The sequence below is a fragment of the Prenolepis imparis genome, unplaced genomic scaffold, assembly GCF_030444845.1.
Source record: "Prenolepis imparis isolate NDT839.2.m4 unplaced genomic scaffold, iyPreImpa1.0 SCAF_12, whole genome shotgun sequence".
NCBI lineage: Eukaryota > Metazoa > Arthropoda > Insecta > Hymenoptera > Formicidae > Prenolepis > Prenolepis imparis.
Genome location: NW_028141170.1, coordinates 5,345,341 through 5,366,139, shown reverse-complemented (window position 1 = coordinate 5,366,139; position 20,799 = coordinate 5,345,341). Strand labels below are relative to the sequence as shown.

General features: G+C 30.8%; 2 protein-coding genes across 6 annotated transcripts; one reads left to right on the top strand and one right to left on the bottom strand.

Annotated features, from left to right (window-relative positions):
• Window positions 1-812: 812 nt before the first annotated feature.
• LOC145944191 (dnaJ homolog subfamily C member 4) lies at window positions 813-20,668 on the bottom strand. 3 transcript variants are annotated; one of them, XM_083052388.1, is made up of 5 exons: window positions 20,454-20,668; window positions 20,154-20,244; window positions 19,839-19,996; window positions 17,896-18,015; window positions 813-897 (listed from the first exon to the last, which is right to left on the bottom strand). In XM_083052388.1, exons 1-5 carry the CDS (start codon window positions 20,525-20,527, stop codon window positions 828-830), a joined length of 513 nt encoding a protein of 170 aa, XP_082908514.1. In that variant the 5' UTR covers window positions 20,528-20,668; the 3' UTR covers window positions 813-827. The 3 variants fall into 3 exon arrangements, with proteins under 3 accessions (XP_082908514.1, XP_082908515.1, XP_082908513.1); XM_083052389.1 differs by lacking the exon at window positions 813-897 and adding an exon at window positions 6,485-6,533 and having other exon boundaries at window positions 20,454-20,667; XM_083052387.1 differs by lacking the exon at window positions 813-897 and having other exon boundaries at window positions 17,654-18,015.
• Window positions 4,636-17,718, top strand: LOC145944187 (arylalkylamine N-acetyltransferase 1). Of its 3 annotated transcripts, none has more exons than XM_083052380.1 (4): window positions 4,636-4,902; window positions 14,250-14,517; window positions 16,676-16,892; window positions 16,979-17,718. In XM_083052380.1, the coding sequence occupies exons 1-4, from the start codon at window positions 4,882-4,884 to the stop codon at window positions 17,175-17,177; spliced, it is 705 nt and encodes a 234-aa protein (XP_082908506.1). In that variant the 5' UTR covers window positions 4,636-4,881; the 3' UTR covers window positions 17,178-17,718. The 3 variants fall into 3 exon arrangements, with proteins under 3 accessions (XP_082908506.1, XP_082908504.1, XP_082908505.1); XM_083052378.1 differs by lacking the exon at window positions 4,636-4,902 and adding an exon at window positions 7,125-7,537; XM_083052379.1 differs by lacking the exon at window positions 4,636-4,902 and adding an exon at window positions 11,882-12,420.
• Window positions 20,669-20,799: the final 131 nt, after the last annotated feature.

Below are 20,799 nucleotides of genomic sequence, written 5' to 3'. Positions count from 1 at the left end.
CAGCCAGGGTAGACTTCATCTTCATCGGGTCCCGTGGCTATCCAACATCTCTTGTATCTTTATTCTAATCCCAGCGCTAATTTAATGCTTTCTTCTCACCGAGCTACAGCAAGGCTCTAGCCGTTCCTGATCTCTCTTCAGTGGCGTGTGATATTTGGCAAAATTTTGACGTTTAGCGAAAAATAGAACGGATCGATGCGGATAGTTGCAAATTTGTAATTATCTACCTTGATCTCTTACGCGGTCGATCTTATCGAGGAAGAATTAAATAAATTATTATGCTCTTACTCTGAAAAGCGCGAAATAATTTAATTCAATTCAGTTTTTCAATTTTGAGAGGTAACTTTACTTAGATTTTGTTTGTCATAAGAATAGGACAAGAGAGATTTTTAATAAAATCCATATAGCTTCTCGATAAGAGAAGCTCAATTTGTAATAAAAAGTTTAACTTTTATGGAGGCATCTGAAAAACTCTTAAGATTGCATTATTGCATATGCTGATGCAACTGGATTGTGCATACATACGGCATTGCGACACGCTTCGTCACTTATGCTGGATAAAATGCAAGATGCAATCTCGCGAAGAGAGAGCAGCAAGAGAGAGGCTGCGAGATATCGTTGAACATTTAAAAAAATTGTTTATATCGGTACTACAAAGAAACCACGACATTGTTATAAAATCAATTTTTTGAGGAAAAATTAAAACTACGACTGATTTATTATTTTTTGCTTTCCTGTACTTAGTCTCTCTCTGTCTCTTGTCCACAATACTCTTACGAGATCTGCTCAGCAGATACACAATTCATTAATACAAGCTGTAGATATCCTCAGCAATTATTTATATCAACAGTTGCCAGCAAGCTTTCTACATTTCCATATATCGATATACGTGTTGCTCTGTAAAATATATTACGTAATAATGTTTCTTGTTTGAAATGTGAATAATTATTCGGTTTAATATACATATAAATATATGAAGATAAACTTCATTTATGTTTACTAATCTTTTTCAATTCTAATGGATTTGATATCACAACTATTGAAAAATCGGAAATAACACTTTTTTAACAAAAATAATGATGAGACAAGTAGTTTTTGACGATCGATTAGAAGAATGAAAGAGTAAAAAAATTAATCATTTTTGAGAAAATGTGATAAAAAATGCAACAAATTTTAATCGTCAATCATGATAAATACAATTCAATTATTGTTAGTCAAAATGTATGACTCGTTTTGCAATGTAAAAAAGGATATTTCAATGAGCGCTTCTATAGTAAATGCTCACTTATCGAGGTGAGCCAATAAACATTAATGCCAACATTAATCTAAGACTGCAAAAAGCATCCTGTTATAAATTGCGTAAGGAAGCTGATTTGCATTCAACGGAATTTGAAAGAACGTGTAATCTGATTTTTATCCTTGGCAAAGATAATGGTTATACATATTAGATATAATGTAGCAACGGGAAGGGAGGGAAAAAACGTTATTTACCAGGAACTTACGGAATTAACGCTTTTAATAGATATCTTTTGCATCGCTTCACATAGTAGCGTATGCTATTATAGTTTTTCGCGTAGAATCTCGGACATAATAATATATTCATTTATATTTTTATTATTTATTTATTTATTTATTAAATTATTTAATTATCCATATTCTGTGCTAATTAATTAATTTATTTATTTATTAAATTATTTATCTAGCTATATTCTGTATTAATTAATTTATTTATTAAAAAATTTACTTTTTATAATTATTTGCAATTATTTATTCAAATAATTCCACGCTACAAATCGTCCTAATCACGCGTCACAGATCTCTCGACAATCGTCACAATCTATTATTCCCTATCTCTTCTCTCATTGGTATTGAAAAACAATCTCGATACCATCGCATACATGAAATACTACTTCGAAATGAGTATATGTGTGTGTGTGTGTGTGTGTGTGTATTGTGGGCGGATTATTTGTAGCTCATAAAAAGAAAGACGACAGATTGTAGTCAGGGGATTGTAGTCAGCCTTGGCATCGCGACTCTCGTAACGTAAATCGCTTTGTCAATGCCGGACGTTTTAATAAAAATAATGTACGAAAATTTTTATAGGAAATTCTTGACATTGTTGAGCAATCAATTTCGCGATGTGTTGAATAACATATTCCACTCTTGCATAAGAAGTAATATTCATCAAATATAAGTAATCAGATCCTTGTACGGAAATATTATACATCGAGTACGCTTTGTGAGCTCGACAAGCTATATTTTCTATATAAAAGTATCTCTATATAAAAATAAAATAATAATTAACTTTATTATAATTATTCATAAATAATCTTAATTATTCATAAACATTTCCTTTTACATTTGTATAGTCTGCATCCATAAATAATAAACTAATAATTAACTCTAACTAATCATAAATAACCAAATAATAATTCTTAATTATTTTTATATAAACGTTACAAATATTCCTTCTGTTTTTTTGTTCAAACATGACAACTTATTATAAGTTGGAAAATGCTGGATCGATATTAAATAAATAATCGGTTATCGTATATGATAGTTACTTATTATCGTTTATTTACATTTATCTCGTAATCATAAAAAGAAAGCGGCTGAAAAATTCAACGGTAAAACATGTATAATATTTCTGTAACAAAAAAACTAGAATGCAAGCGACATATAATATCTCTAATGAATTCACTTCTGAGTATAATTATTTATTAATGTTATAGGCATTATGTGGAACAATTATAGCACTTATATGATTAATAGTATACACTTGATTTGTAACTTGAGCACATTAATTAAATATGCGCGGAGTATGCGACAAATTTACATGTAATTATCTACGTTCATGTTATATACGCATGTATATGTCATCTTATTATGTTATTAGTTATAAAATATATTATCTCATTCGAAATAAAAAATGATTTAAAGATACATATACGCATAGTCTGAGCGGGGAAAATGAGGCACAATTGAACAATCGGAAGAAATTCAACGTTTTTATCCTATCAAAACATAAAAAAATCAGATAGTTAATATTTAATCAAGCGTCAAGGTATAAAACAATTATACCGCAATATCGAGCTCCTGTTCGTTAAGCATTAATTATGCAAACTGCATATTGTAAATATAATAGCGGACATATGCGCTCATTTTGTTCATATTCTGTCTTCATAAGAATTCTCTCATTTTATTGCGGATGCAATTTTCTCTGACTGAGCATGCATGTACACATATTTAAGAAATCTGACTTAAAAATTTTTAATCTTATTCTGGAGTAACTTGAATTAAAGTGGACAACTTGTACAATTTACTAATCTCGGAATCAATTAAAAGAAAAGAGACTTTTTCATCAGTCAAATATTATTCTGTGTGCTCGCGGTAAAATAATTTCTCAAACAAATGATTTAATTTATTATACAGGGTGAGTTTTTTAACTTGAGACTGCAAAATATCTGGAAAACTAAGCATTGTACGAAAAAATGTTCCAAATAAACTTTCAATAGTTTCAAGGGTGCAATTCTATTCCGCAGAAATTAGCCCCCTTCCGCCCCCCATAGGGGGTGGGACTTGGGGTAACTTTGAAATCTTAAATGGGAACCCCTACTTTTTATTGCAGATTCGAATTCTACGTCCAAAATACGTAAATTTTTTCTAAACCATTTTTTTTTATTCTTGATGGATTCGAATCTGCAATAAAAAGTAGGGGTTCCCATTTAAGATTTCAAAGTTACCCCCAGTCCCACCCGCTAGGGGGGGGCGGAAGGGGGCTAATTTCTGCGGAATAGAATTGCACCCTCGAAACTATTGAAAGTTTATTTGGAACATTTTTTCGTATAATGCTTAGTTTTCCAGATATTTTGCAGTCTCAAGTTAAAAAACTCACTCTGTATATTAATGAAAATAAATACGCGAATTTCTCGGGAAAAGTAATAGAGAAACAATGCTTTAATGATATTTAATAACGAGCGACGAGGATTTTTTCCCACACACGCACACACACATGTCTGAGGGATCGACGGATTATTATTCTTACACATAAATTGTAGATAAGGTATCTCGCAGCGGATTCCGCGTTGAAAGTAATTGTTCGCGATGGGATTCAATCTGTGAAAAGTAAATCGCGTTAACATAAAGTCAACGCGTGCCTTTTAATCCCATTAAATTAAATAGCTCTTTAATCGCAATATAAAAGCACTACTGATATAAACGAGATTTTGCGGCAAGATAATCCTGTTTAAATCGTATGCACGCTTGAAAGTAAATTGCGCAAATAATCGCACACATCTATCGTATTATTATAAATCCATAATAATTAATTAAACGGCGTTTTATCAATTGATTCAAGATAATGTCATTAAATACGTTTACTTTTATTACTCGTGTTAACATGGGTTAAAATGGAATTCGCGCAGAGAATTGCATATAGTTAATTAAAAGAAAAAAAGGAAAAAGAGAAGCAGATAAGATAAGATGTTGATAAAAATTTATCTAATTTCCGACTAGTAGGAGATTAGATACACTAGTAGAAAATAGTGCACTTTGATTAGAAAATTTTGCAGTTTATGAGCGTGGTTATATTACATCAAATAATGCCATAATAAATTAGTCAATGTACGCGGTAGCAGATCTCCGTACACGAAAGCATCAGTGCAAGGGGAGATTAGGGAAGACCATTTACTCTGATAACCACAGATCTCACTTCCTAATCGAATTTAATGGAGAAATAAACGAGGGGGAGTCTCATATATTATATGTCGCCGGATAGTATAATAGCCCTCCCTTGATCATCCTTCTCACACTGTCAGTTCGTAGTTGGCAGTGTACGTTAAAGAGGACAAGGTGTCATACGTGTCTTTCAACGAGGAAACGATGTCCGTTCGTCAGGACAAGGTACGTATAAGGATACGTAAGGGGAGATTTATAGAGAATTTTTGATAGATTGCTAATTTTTATTTCGGGCATCGCGCCGCACGTACTTTCGTTTCTTCGGCATTCTTTATACGCGTAATTCATTGCAAATCGTTCATAAAATTTGAGTATAAGCTTCTTAAGTTGAAGTATCATTGTCGTGAATACAAATGCACATTTGCGATAACGAAAGAAATGTCTCTCAATTTAACCGAAAATTCAGCGAGTGTACAGATTAATTACAAGATGGTTTTACCCATATTGTGTTATGCGATATCATTTTACTATTTCTGTGCATGCTCTTCTATCTGATATGTAATTATTATAAACATGAATAATTAATAACCATACTATTTATATTCTCCTTGTCTGAATGTAAACTATATATGTTTGAATGTAAATGTGACAATTTTTTATCACAACTCAAGCATTTATAATGAAAGATGAGAATTTATAAATTAAATACCTATTCATGTGATTTAAATATAGTATAAATGTTAATATAAACTGAAATTAATATAAAAATAAATAACTAGAACGCGTTATTTTATTTTTTTACAGTAATTAAACATTCTATATATATTAAAATCTTAGTATCATAAATATTTTCCTAATTCTACGCAGCAGTGCTGGCCATTCTAAGTTCGGATTGCAAGGTATGTGTTATATATAAGCTACCATGCCAATAATAACTTCTGCTGAATACCTATGTAAACATCAAAACACGAAAGTCAAGCCGAGACGAACGCACGAATATGAATGAATATATTTGAATATATTATGAAAATAATTGTCCGAAATTATTTCATATAAATTGTTTCATAAGAATGGTGATCAAAAATATTATAAATTTTTTAATTTATTATTGCAAATTATATATATCCGTAGATGCGGTAAATATCGTGATCAAACAAATCTTGACAGCAGTGCGAATATTGTTGCTAAACTGTCGATTCGAATCATTCAATCAAAATCAATTCCAACGCATTAACGATCAATTGAACACCACGTGCCACGAAACATCAATCGCGATATCAATATCAATATAATAATATCATCGAATCATATCAATATGATAATAAAAGGTGGCTTATACACCGCGCAGCTTCTGTCATTTACAGATTACGGATTCTACTAATCGATTTAAAATCAATCTTTTCTCAAATAAAATCAAAGTTATCGAAAATAAAACTTGAAAGATGCGAACAAAAATAAAAGGTTTAATAAAAGTAATAAATTCGAATGTAAAATCTTATATCTAACATTAAGTTCATATAGATTTTTATTCAATTCTTTGACGCTTGGCTATCTAGATAATTAATTTTGAAAATTAAGAGATACCCCCCCAAAAGACAGTATTAAATCTTTGATTTTGCACATTAAGGAGGGAACCTGGTTTAGGAGGCTGACAAAATACATAATTTTTAGAATTTTTTTTCTCAGCTAAAATAAAACCAATTAATTCCAAATTTTAGGCACAGTTTATTATACATTTAAATTATGTAAAATAACTTTTTTATTCAAAAATATTGAAGTTTTATTTAAAAAATAAAGCTATATTGATAGCGCCGCCCATATTTCACTGTGTACAACCTAGCGATCGTAATTTTTGTCTGAAACAAAAAAACCAATTCATTTCTTTAATGTTATATTATTACCTTCTACTTAAACTAAAATATTTTTGAGAAAAGTTAAATTAGATTATTTTTTTTGTAAAGAAAAGTCGCAATTTTTTCGTGAAAATTGTAACTTCTTTTTTTAAAGTTGTAAAAGTTTTTCAATTTTTGCTTTTCTTTTAATTTTTTTAGTTTAAATAGAAGGTAATAATATAACATTAAAGAAATGAATTGGTTTTTTTGTTTCAGACAAAAATTACGATCGCTAGGTTGTACACAGTGAAAAATGGGCACTATCAATATAGCTTTATTTTTTAAATAAAACTTTAATATTTTTTAATAAAAAAATTATTTTACATAATTTAAATGTATAATAAACTGTGCCTAAAATTTGGAATTAATTGGTTTTATTTTAGCTGAGAAAAAAAATTCTAAAAATTATGTATTTTTCAGCCTCCTAAACCAGGTTCCCCCCTTAAATCTTTGACAGATAAAAATTTTAAACTGATCAAAGAATTTTGAAATAAAGTATCTCGGTGAATCCGAGACACTCTGTATCGCACAGTAGCCTTTAATGCTACAAAATATTCTTATTTAATCATATACATATATTGAAAAATTGATGTCTCATCGAATGATAGCGCGCTTATCTAGAGTTCGATATCCCCGTACACATCGTCAAGCAAAGTGCAACAATTTTTATATTACGATAAACAGAAATGACTAAACACGCGGTATATAACCATTACACAGCGATAAAATAAACATTTATTGTCGACGCACAGTGCGCTGCGAGTCGTGTGCGAGTCGCGATTTTCTCCGCTGTTATTTGCAACGCGCGTTTTCGGCGACATATGAAATTTGTGCTTATACATTTACTTATACATCCGTCCCGGGCGACCAAGATCGCAGCATCCGGCATCTGCGCGCTCAATAATACGCGGATCGGACAGAGCAGAGAGCAACAGAAGCGGAACGAGGCTTTTCGCAGATGCAGTCAAGTGTGTACTTTATCCTGTTCTGTGACGCAATGCACACGCGTGTGCAGATCTCGTGTGATATACGCGACGAATACATTATTTGCATCCACTCATTATTTCGACAAATTTTCGCTCAATCGCGATCGCAATCACGCACTTGCATGTGAATGGCTTCAGACATTAGCGCTATTAATTTTTATCAATTTTGACAAGGTACTTTTCAAAACTTGTTTCAACTGCCTACTTTTGTACGGCACAAATATACATTGAGATTACCTTAAATCTAATCTAAAATGACTCTTGCATGATATGCAAAAACATAACGGAAATATACTTAAGCATTTTGTAATGCGTATTTTTAAATATATGATAATTATTCTACTTAAGAAATGGATGATAATGGTATCGTATAGACACAACGTGTTAGCGAAAGCAAATATTGTCTTTCACCTCTTTCTAGTCAGCTGATGTGGATTCATTACATAAAAAAATTAATGAACTATACACAAAAATAGTAACTGTTTTTTTTTTTTTTTTTTTTTATTACAATATTTCCGCTTTCCTTTTCTATCAAATATAAATTTATTTGAGAAAGAAATAAAATTAAAAAGCTATGAGATATTAAAAATTGATTTTTTTATTAATGGCCTTTTATGGTTGATCAAGCAGGAGTGATTGGTTTATTTTGAAAACAGAACCATGCAGTATATGATTGTATTACTACTCTACTTAAACTTTTGCATTTATACGTATTTACGTTGTCGCATCAGTCTAGTATCTGTGCATCTGTCTAGTAAACAGTTTAATTCTTGCGTGCAATCTGATATCAATATTAGCTCGCGAAATAATTTCAAGGAGATTCGACAGACTTAAGATTGTCTTAGAAAACAGACATTTTCATAGATTGATTCTCGAGTTACCATAACACATCTTGATGATTTAAACTTTAAACTATTAAAATTAAATTGATTTTTCGACTCAATTAATTTAATTATTAGTAGATGTATGTATGATATTGATTTTAATATATTGCTCTGGTGAAATTTTTATTTAACAATTTTAGAAATAAATTGATAAAATAAATTGAGACTTTTACGAAAATATAAATTGAGAATTATTAGAGTAATTAATTCATTATATGGTACATCTCACGATTATTTAGTCTATTTTGAAGCGGTCGTGAATCAAGTTTCACAAAGGATTTTGTTACATTGCCACGTCGAAGGCAACTTGTTTGTCGACATGTGTGCAAAGACGTTCAACACAATTTTAATTTTAAAATTAATAGTGACTTGCAAATTTCGATTTATCGAAAAAAATGAAACACCGGAGGATAGATTACAATTTTCAAATTTTTATTAATTAATCTTCTCTTTAATAGTGTAATTTTTATTTTTGAAACCTCTAAACATTAATTAATAACATTTTTCTAATATACAAGATATTAAATATAAGTAATAACAGAACTAGAAAAACAAGATTTTCTGTATATAATTTAATATTTTCCGTACGATACAGGGGATATGCAAATGTATAGATAAAAGATACCGCATTTGACATAATGCTTTCGTTAAACTGACATACCATTTCCTAGCAATTAAATATGCAATTTATCAGAGCTGATATAAACTAATATTAATTTAGTTCATTTATAATTAGTTTATTCATCAAAAACCCATGGATTTCGTTACTTATTTATATGTTAAATCGTATCTAAGAGTTCTTAAAGTTCGAAAATCTTTATCCTTCTAAATCTGTTCCATTTTTATTTTTTCATGATTTTTATTATACTTTTAATTGTTTTCAAGATTAATCTCTCAAATTTCGATTTTTTTCAAAAAAGATTATTTGCTCCAGAAGCTTGAAAAATAATATTACTAAAAAATTGTGACACAATTCGATAAAGAAGTCTCTAATAAATATAAATTTTTACTTTGAATTTTTAGCTAAGATGAGGAACAAAAATGTTACGTCATTATTTTGACACAGCTTCTCTACTTTTATCGTATAAACGGAGGGGTGTGTCCGATCGTGTATCTGAAACCGTTTCGTTTTTGCTGAAGCGTCATTCATATAATGAACGGCATATGCATTCGATAGACGCAATAGTAAAAACCTATTGACCGTTCACTCAAGGCCATAGTATCACGCCTGTAGTGTCTTTAAAACTGACTTATCAAAACGTATAGTACGTTACGATCGCGACTGTTCTCCATGCAACGCTGAAGGTGCTCCGAGATAAATCGCGGGCGCGCCTTGAGTCAAAATGGTAAAATTGACCTTCCCAATCTTTGATTGTGGTCCGATTAAGGTCGAAATAAATTATACCTATTCGAGGAACGTGTGCTTGCGGATATTTTTATCGAACCAATTTAATTTAATTGAACGGTCGAATGTACACGATTTCCGCGGTTAAACCTTCATGAGAAATATTTATCATTCTTTTTATACTAATATTTTCGCACGATTTCAACATTTTTTTTCACTGTAGCAAACACCTATTATACCGCCAATTTTTTGTGTCATCTGTCTATTTGACGCATTTTTTCTATAATTTAATTTTATGAGTAATTTATTATAAATGTAACAAAAATAATTTTTGTAAATGATAAAGAATGATTGAACAAAGTTTCACTTTGAATATCGGCATATTTGATATATCGGTAGATATACAATATCATCGAGATGCGATCGAGTTTCGCGCCAATCTAGCAAATTAAAAACACTCGACTAAGAGAGAATGATATTAAAAAATTAATATCGGATATATATAAAGATATAGTAATAAAAATTGTAGTAGTTTATTAACATACAATTCGCGTTCATGTTAGAAATTATCTAAGAAAACAAAAATTTACGTCAGTCCAAGAGAAATATTTCAAGCGATTGATACATTTAAAATATATGCAATTTATCCTTGCATTTCAAGGACAATTGTTCTAATAAATCTTCTAAAGGTTCCATTCCTCGTACGACAAAATTTTACCGTTCACTTACTGTTGCTCACCTCCTCATCCCCTCCTCATTCGTCGAACGCGAAAACTGTTATTATAATTAGAATATTGGTTTAGGACTCCGGTTACCGCATCCGGTTCGAAAGAAACAGAAAAAACGCTCAATAAACGACTCCTATATTTCATTGTCGACCGTTTATCGATAGTTTCACTTATCGAATCTCGCGATCAAAGGACGCGACCATCGGGATGCTTCGCAATTCTTAGCCGCACCTTCGCACGACTTAGTCACCGTTCCTGGACAATATTGGTTTAACACTGACATGTCTTATTCTAGGGGCGCTATTCTATACGTGGCTATCGATAGCTCGTGTCGTTACGCATGTTTTTTTTCTGATATGTCAAAATACGTGTGCAACAACATCGAACAGCTGTCGGTAGTCGTTTACCAGAATAGCGTCTCACAACCAGATACTCAGACATGGTCATCAGTTCTATCGACTTTCTATGGATCAACGGGAGTAACCAGTCGTTGCTGCCTTCAGCATATCCCGTTTTATAGCACGATATTAACGCAAAATGTCATAATAGCAAGATATTTTTCTTCATATCTACGATAAATCAGTTTTTTTATTCCCGTACACAATGCAAATTACAATAGCTATAGGTAGATTATGGTAGCGATCGCTCGATCATTATTTTAATTTAAAATTGCAGATGGAATAATGAAGCGATACTAATTTTACATGTTTCTATTCGCTCATTAAGCACAAGAACATATCGGTTCGGCAAGAACGGACGGCAAGTCGGGCTCCGATTGGACGGATTTATTTGCAATACTTTTCGTCTCGTTCCAAGAAACGTAATACACGTGCATATAAATAAGTGCAAGATAAATATTAACTTTTCGTTAATTCTCAATCGCTTTTTGATGTTGGATAATGTCTAGTGTGTATAATGGAACAAGTACGTTTGAGTGTTAAAACTACGGATGTACCAATTAACGTTCATTATTTCTTACAATATGCACGACGTGTTACGTCAAACATCAATGTCAAACGGAAGTTATTCTCCAATTTCGTATACAACACGCGATGGTATATTTTTCTATAAATTCTAAATAGCAAATCGATCTGAAATCATGTCGTCCTACGGACTATTATCTACTTGCATGCAATGTAGAATCACGCACTAAACAATCTGCAATTTATTCTATCTATAAAAATATTTAATGTTAAATTTTACTTGCATATTTTAATATAAATGCGAATTAAGTAGGCCACACATTAAACATATAAAATATGAAATATATTTATATTATTTCAGAAAATATTATGTTTATATTATATTTCAGAAAATGTGTTACATTCCGAATGCAATGTTGCTCTACAATGAAAAAGTGGTAAAAACATTGATTTACATAGCTTATCATGAAATAAATTGTGGCAAAATTATACAAAGCTTTAGCATAATTATATGATGATAGTCGCGATCGAGAGATATACTTCAATATTAAAATGTGAACGGAGGCGTTACCAATCCCAAGTATCCTAAACTATATATCTCTGTCCCTGAACCTGTAAGAACGCCTTCTGCCGCTATTACGGAGTGTATATAAGATAGACGGCGTGCTATCTCACAATGTTAGATTACCGCTGCATTCGACGACAGCAACTGACAGAATCGTACTCTAAGCGCTTAAGAGTTGCTTCTCTAGAAGCAATTGTTATACGCAACTTATACCGACGTTCTCGCGAAAAAGTTTTCGAAAGTTATTCCGATATCCTTATCATATTGAACGAAGAAGTGCAATAAAGTTCGTGAATCTCAATATTATTCATCATGGAGAAAATACATGCGTCAAATCTGGTCGATGTGATGCGTATCGACAGCGACAAGACTATTACCACTACTTTCGTGAAAGAAGCACCGAAGATTATAAGATATTCGGTAAGAAATTAGGATGGACTCAATAAAAAAAAATGCAGAGGACAATTGCATATTGCTTTTAAAAATTAAAAAAATTTTTTGAGATTGATGCAAATTGCGCATTGTATTATAATGATTTAAAATTTAAAATATAAATTTTAAGGCATGATAATTTAATTTAAATATATCGCGAGATATTTTTTAGATTCAATATAATTTCGGAGGGCTTTAAATTTTTAATGTCATATAGATATAGAAAATTGTGTTTTAATCGAATTGAACAGTTGGATGAATATTATTTTTTTTACAAAATCGTGATACTCCAGCAGTATAATTTCGACTCGCGGCTGTCATAATAATCTTTTATTATTTATATTATGTGTTACACATTGGCGGTTTTCTTTGAGATTTCTGTAGAGAGAAAGAGAGAGAAAGGAGGAATATGGTTCACACTTTTCGCTCTTCGTGTAATGCATGAGAAAATGTCCAGCGCGATGATCTAATCACTTTCCCACGGCAATTGTCGGAAATAAGAGATTATTATGCAGATTATTAATTACACTGAAAGAAGTTGAACGTAAGATAACTTAGTGCAAGTAAGGATCTGCTACCCTTGGCGTGATGTAACTCAAATGATGACAAAGACAATGCATCCTTATAGAAACGCAACGACGCGTAATGCTCAGGTACCGGTTACCTTAATTGCGACAAATATTATCAGCACGTTACTTAACCATCATCTTCGAAATAATTTGCTGATGGAAGGACATTTCGAGCTACACACGAATAATAACAGCACAATATTCAAGGCAAAGGTGTTTTACACGTTTCGCATTTATGACTTAAACAACGTGTTGCGATAACAATGCAAACACCTAGAAGACAAGATTCATAATCTTAAATCCTTAAAAAGATGTCTAAAAGTAGACATTCTGCAACAAATCATGCTCTTTACAATTTTGCTTTAGACTGCAATGCATCTTACGTTTTTTTTAGTCTGTGTTATTTGCGAAGCTCGTGCCAAAACGCACGTCACACATACAAGAGCGATCTTATCGACTCTTATAAATCACAGCCTGGAAGTAGATCAATGACAAATTAACACTAGGTGACGTTGACCGCTCAATGACCGATTAACGTCATAAAACGCGATAAAACGGCATTAAATAGAATGGGAGTGTCATACGCGCATCAACATCAGCGTAACAAGTTAAAGAACACTCTCATTTATGAAAGTCTCCATCGAATTCCCGATCTGAGAATTATGTTATAGTTTTTCGTGCAAATTATGCTAACAATAAATATTCTATTGCCATAATCAATGCGCTTTACAATCTTGATCAACTCAATAATCTTATCAAGTACAGATAGCTCTAATTAAAATAATTTTAATTTACATTATCAAATAATGACATTCGATGCCGCTAATTTTCAGAATAGAATATTGATTCATCGTAAAATACCAATCAATTTTTTTGTAATTTCTAAATATATCCAATATATCTAATTATAAAAAGTAACGCGAAAAAAATATATCTCGTATAATCTTCTCTTATAATATTAAATAAATTTCTCTAAAGTGTCATACAGTACCGGCCAAAATTATATCACCTTTTGATTTTTTCAGCATAACTTGTTTTAAAGTGCACGGATCTCTACACGAATCATAACATATTTTGAAGGACGGTATAACATATATTGAATTATAATTCAATGTTATACCAACCTTCAAAACATGTTATGATTTGATAGAGATCCGTGCACTAAACAAGTTATGCTGAAAAAATCAAAAGGAGATATAATTTTGGCCGGTACTGTATATCCTTAAATTTGCAACATTTTTATTTCAGTTGGCCGATTCGGCCGATGGATTGGACAGTAGTATGGACTATCACATTGAGATAATTACCAAGGATGACAAATTAAAAGTGCTAAAATTCCTGAGAAGGTTCTTCTTTAGAGACGAACCACTTAATTACAGTATTCAACTAATCCCGGAGGGCGAGGATAGTACTTGCACAGAACTGGAGGAGTATTGCAGCGATTCATCGTTCGAAAATAACTTGAGCTTAATGGCAGTTACTGCGAATGGTGCGGTTATCGGTGTCCTGCTCAATGGTAAGATCATAACGGCAATTTTATCGTTGAATTTTTCAGTATTTTCTCTCCTTATACATTTATTCGTGTACGATAAATTTCAAATTAAATGATAATTTTTTACTCAACCAAGATACGAGTATATCATATAGAGGAAGATAAAAATAAATGTTTATTCTCGTATGATAAATGCTCTACGAAACTTCTTTATTTGTAGACACATCTTCTATTTAAATCTTAAGATAAAAACAGCAATTAAATATACTTGCAATAAATTTCAATAAACTTCTCGTATATATTCATACATCATCTAAATAATCTTGTATTTTTTTCAGTACAAAGTGTGTTCATTATGCACATATTTTTAGAAATAAATGTTAGCGAAGACTATAATTATTTTAATTATCCCACAAAAGATTGAATAATCAATATTTATTTATTAAACTTTTTCTTGCTTTGATCTCGATGTTATAATTGAAGTGTGATTGAAAATATTTTATATATGTATATATATATATATATATATATGTATATATAATCATCTATAATATTATATTAAATATCTTGTTAGTTTAATGTCTTATATTTGATCAAAGAAGCATCGATATATATCCGTTAATATATTGAAGATAAATGTTTATTTTCATCTTCCTTTAATACGCACATGTCTCGGTTGAACAGATGCAAAAATTACCATTTAATTTGAGATCTATCACATATGCAAATAAATGCAGAGGGAAGAAACTGAAGAAGTCCAACGGTACGTATACTATTCGATGTTACGTAAAGTGTTACGAATCTCGTAAGTTATTAATTATACCGGTTGTGATTTTAAAAAAATAATTACATCATAGATTTACTTGCTGATAGTTACATTTAAATCTATATAAGATACGCCAACAAGTCTACGCGATATTTCAAAGTTAGCTAGTTTACAACTGCATTGCCTATATGCATTATGCATTGCATATATGCGAGTCTCTCTTTCTCTCTCATGCTAACAATTACGAAAAATAGTAATTAATAATTTAAACAATTAACTGATATAGAGATAAATAATAATATAGATAATGGCTTAAGTTAATGGCACGGAAAACTTATTAAAATGAGTATTTTTTTAAATAAACTTTATATTTTTTAAAACTAAAATAAAGTTTTAAAAAATATAAAAAAATATTATATATCTTTATGTTAAAAGATTAAAAGGATATCATGTTTCCAAATGAAAAAAATAATACCGAAAGTCAGTAATGTGAAACATGTAATATATTACGATTTATAATGTTTAAGGAAAATATTAACTGAATCTTTTTCTACATTATCCATTTAATTTCTTAATATAAGGAGTAATTTCAGTTTTATAAAAATAGAAAGTATTACGTAACGCACTCTCGCAAGAGAGAAAGAGAGAAAGGAAATATCTTACTAAATCTTACTAAAACAAAAATATCTTACTAAAGAAAATATCTCACTAAACTGAAAAGCATATATATATATTAATAGTTATTTAAATAATTTATAGAATCGATTTCTCTTTCTTCAATAAAAAAGTCGAAATATTTTATATCTTGCATTGAATTTTTTGTTCACACAAAAAATAAATTATTATATTTTAAACTGAAAAAAAGTTGAAGCATGCTGTATGGAAGTGTAATATTTTTTTCTCTCTCTCTTTCTCTTTCTGGACTTTTAAACGGTAGCACGTGTACCGTTTATCCGCTGTATCAATTATGCAGTTGTTAATTTAATTCATGACTTGTCCAGTAATTAATAGCCGTCGTTAAAGCAATATACAAATGCCCTGCGTGGTATGTACGTATGTACGTGCTATATACATATGTATATGCGGGACTGTATCTATTAAAATAATCTTTCGACTTTATTTTTAAAACCTCGTATGTGTATGTAAGCATTGGAATCTAACAATGAGTAGAACTAAAAAAAAACCTATTATGTTGAACCGTCACGAATAGCCGCCTCTGATTACAAATAATTTACATCACGAGAAAAGGAAACTTTAATCAATCATTTTAACTTAATAACCGCGTATTAATGTCTACTAAATGACAACAGTTCTGTATGTTAAACTACATATGTTGCATTATCGGAATTATATGCATTTAACATAAATTATTTATATGTAGCTATACAAAAGATTTATCTTATTTTCTTGTTACAGGTAAAGCAGATCCCCCATCCCTATCGGACGAAGAATATATAGAATCGTGCAAAAACGCAAAATTTAAGAAGATACTGAGATTATTGCATCATATAGACAAAAGTGTGAACGTGGATGAACGATTTCGAGATTTAAATGTTTTGGAGATCAAAATAATTTCGGTAGATACAAATTGGAGAGGAAAAGGCATTGGAAAAACTCTCATAGATAAAGCGATGTGAGTATTGTCTTAGTAATAGGTTTAAAGCTCAATGTGAACGATGCGTTCAAATAAGCGATAAATATATTTATCTATCTTTGCAGCGAAATTGCAAAGGAAGAAGAATTTCATTACGTTAGGGCGGATTGCTCGTCCTTTTTCTCCGGCAAACTTTGCGCACGAATTGGCTTCGATGCGATATACAAACTCAATTATAACGACTATGTGGACGAGGAAGGAAAACCAATCTTTTCACCTGCCTCGCCTCACACAGCAATCGTTAGTTATATAAAGAAATTGTGAAGAGCAAAAAAGAAATCAAGTTAAAAGTTGAAATTAGAATAAAAAATTGATTTTTGGAATTAAGTAACAAAAAAAAGTTTAGTTTGATAAGAAAATATTGAAGATATATAATTGATACAATAGATATTTGTTTCGTGTTTCATCTTTCCTTTACGATATTGTTAAATGCACATGCAATCTGCATAAGTAAAAAAATAAAATTTTATAAGAATTGTTTCAAACATAATGGATTAATAGATTGGAAATAACATTCTCTCTATACTTTTACGTATCGTTTCCTATATATTTAATATTTAATATATTATGATACTTTTCCAATTTTTTTTTTTTTAAGTAAATAAGCGAAGTCTGATAAAGAAAAAATATAAAGGCGTTTTATCCCTCTTCCTAAACCATCAATAAAAATTTACGTTTATTTCTAGTTTTAATAGCAAGGAAAAGGATGTCGAGAAAGAGTGTTAAAGAATACTAATGTATACTAATGTACACTTTTTAATTGAGTTTTTAATATAATTTAGATTAAAATCAACTACTTCTTCTAGACAGGTGCTCATTAAGATCCTTTACGGAGTCAATGTTCTCTATGACATATTGACTATCATTGGGTTTTTTATGCACTACATATCTCTGTCGATAGTCATTTTCTAACTGACCATTTCGAAAAATCATAGACCTTCTCATTCTTGTAGAATAAAACATAAAATAAATTTGTACCAACCCGAACCCAAAGATCAGAAAAGCTATTAGACGACCAAAGGATGCATCTGGTTTTTGTTGAGGTGGTGGCCATGGTCCTCCTGCTGAACGCACCTCATATTCCCATTGACTTCCATATTGCCTGCAACAATATATTCCATTCTGCATCAATTGCATCATAATTTTTATACCTGCGAATAATTATGCAATATATAAAATAAACAGTAAAACTAAATTTCTTAATAATCTTTTTAGAAAAATATTATTCAAAACATTCTATTTCGACGTTATAATAATCACTGAAAATAACCATTGAATTATGATTCGTTTCAAATATATTTTTAAAACAATATATATTAAGTATATATTAAGTTTTGACAATTTTAAATTTTTAGACTTTTAATTAAAATAGAAGACCGATGATGCAAAAACAGAAATCCAAAAAATAACATTTGTTTCCATATTGTATAATCAATTAAATATTGTCCCTTTTAATATATAGTCAATATTCGATATATAGGAGCCACTTCATCGATTTATTTGAAATTTACATATTTTATATACCTACATGTTTTAAAACATAGAAAATGTGAGTGATTATATACATATCTAACATTGCTACAAATTTTAAAGCAGACAGTAATTTGTATTTTATAATCAATAAACAATAAATTTTATAATCAATAATCAATAAACAATAAACAATAAATGAAGTAAAAAAAGGCACAATCTCTGTGCCCTTAAAATGAATATTTATTTAATATTTGGACTTACGGTCGCACGGAGTTTACTTGACGAAACTCTCACGTATTCCACACTATCAACGCGATAATACTGTATCAACGCATAATACGATTCTTGCCCGATACTTTTTTCGACATTTCCAATGCTACACTTGTAGATGAGAGAGATCTTTTCGATAATTTTACTATATTTAACATAATACAATAATTCCGAACTACGGTCGCGCGGAATTCACTTGACGAAACTGTCGCCCGTTCACATCACCGACGAAAAAACTGTATCAAAGTATATAAATACGATAATCGCCCGATACTTTCTTCGCCACTCCCGATATTATACGATATTATACGTTATCTAACATAGGATATTTATTCTCTTTACGTAAAATAACTCAGATGTGATGAGGACAAGAGCATTTTTTATAATCATAATTTTACGATACAGTCGTCGTACGTACAATATAATTTTATGACCCGTAACGTATCGCGGCTCAATCACAGCGATTAACCGATTAAGTTCCTTCAATATCACAATGCTCGATCACGATCTGCGACATAAGAATCCCGATAAATAATCGCGCGCAACACAATAAACAACACATAAACTAACTGAACAGCTCAACTGAAAAGCTCAAGCTTCCGAGTCCACGTTCCGACCAACACTGTGGTCCGATTCCGCGTTTGTAGAATCAAAATGGCTGCCATGACGTAATCGTTTAACGCGCGCGAAAATACGAAAGTTTTCTTTTCTCGCGCATAGCGTTTATACATCTTTCAAAGTGTTTTGTTATTATTTCGATTATGTTATTATTTCGTAAAGGTTACTCCGAACTTATCGCGATCACTCGTGTCATTACATCGTGATAATAATCATGTTAATAATAATTGTTATATGATATTCACATTTTATATTTGATGTATACATACACATATAAGGTAGAGTGCGATAGACTTGACGTTACAAATGTTGAGAACGTTTAATTAGAGTAAAGTAACTTTTGTCCCAAAAATCATTTATTATTAATTATCACTAATTATTATTAATAAGCACGTGTTGCAAGATTCATCGATTGATTTATCATTCTTATTAGTATTATATGTTACGTGCATATGTGTCCTATGCTCCGAAATATGTAAAATATGTAAGTTTAACAAAAAATTGGAAAAAAGAATATTATATTAAAGATTTACTTAATTTTCTAAAATATCATACACATTTTACCTGTTTTGTGAATTATATGTATAGGATGGATTGCATCTAGTATATTTCAAGTTTAAATCGTATTGGCGTCTGGTATTTTCTTTTCCCAAAATCGAGTAAGCTTCATTCAACCTCACAAAATCAGTATGACTGTGTTTTCCACTTATGTCAGGATGCAGCTAGCAAAAAATTTATACGACTTAATATCATAGAATAGTTAGAATAGAAAAAAGCACGTCATATTTGGATTCGTTATATCAGACAAGCTAAAGAGAATTTTATATTTAATTCTATCTCAATTATAAAAATAATTTATCTATATTATTTATAACATACTTGTTTAGACAATCTGAGGAAAGCCCGTCTGATTTCTTTCTGCGATGCATTGGGTAAAACATTTAAGGTTTCATAATGATCTTGTTGGTACCTTTAAAAGAAACTACGTTCTACATTGAAAGTATTGGGTCCTCTCTTTCTAGCAATATACATATATTACACTTTTAGTACTTGAAATAAAGTAAACATATATTTATTCTATCATCAAAGAGAATAAAGAAAAAAAATAAGAAAGTGTAAAAAATGCCGCTAGAAAGAACAGGTTTACTGCAAGTCGACAGCAAAATGAGGATAACTAACCTACGAGTTCCATAACTTCTAACTACACAAGAGATTTGCGGCTTGCACACTCGAAGAAGTTGTGCCATCATCATTTGCAGTATCTCCGAATGAAGCAATCATTTCGGAGACATAGCAAAAACATTTTGCGCATCAGCGAGTTATTATATGTCAGAAGAACTTTGCTATTTTTCGACTTCTACGCAATGTAAAAGACCAAGGCGTTGACGTGCATATTTCGAGAGATGGCATTACTTTAGCTCTACAGTCGGTAAAGGAAACGTAGTTATTTGATATTTGGCGGTACTGCGCATATTACGTTGGTATGTTGCATGACTGACAAGCTGGATCGCTATTGGCTGAGAAA

Bases quoted from the DNA above. Each gene is read 5' to 3' on its own strand.
- LOC145944187 (XM_083052378.1), top strand. From the start codon at position 7,391: ATGAAATTTGTGCTTATACATTTACTTATACATCCGTCCCGGGCGACC. The intron at 7,538-14,249 runs GTGTGTACTTTA...TTTTTATTTCAG, and splicing joins CTTTTCGCAGATGCAGTCAA to TTGGCCGATTCGGCCGATGG. The intron at 16,893-16,978 runs GTGAGTATTGTC...CTATCTTTGCAG, and splicing joins ACTCTCATAGATAAAGCGAT to CGAAATTGCAAAGGAAGAAG.
- LOC145944191 (XM_083052387.1), bottom strand. From the start codon at position 20,527: ATGATGATGGCACAACTTCTTCGAGTGTGCAAGCCGCAAATCTCTTGT. The intron at 20,245-20,453 runs GTTAGTTATCCT...TTTCTTTTAAAG, and splicing joins AGAAGTTATGGAACTCGTAG to GTACCAACAAGATCATTATG. The intron at 18,016-19,838 runs GTAAAATGTGTA...ATATTGTTGCAG, and splicing joins ACATATAATTCACAAAACAG to GCAATATGGAAGTCAATGGG.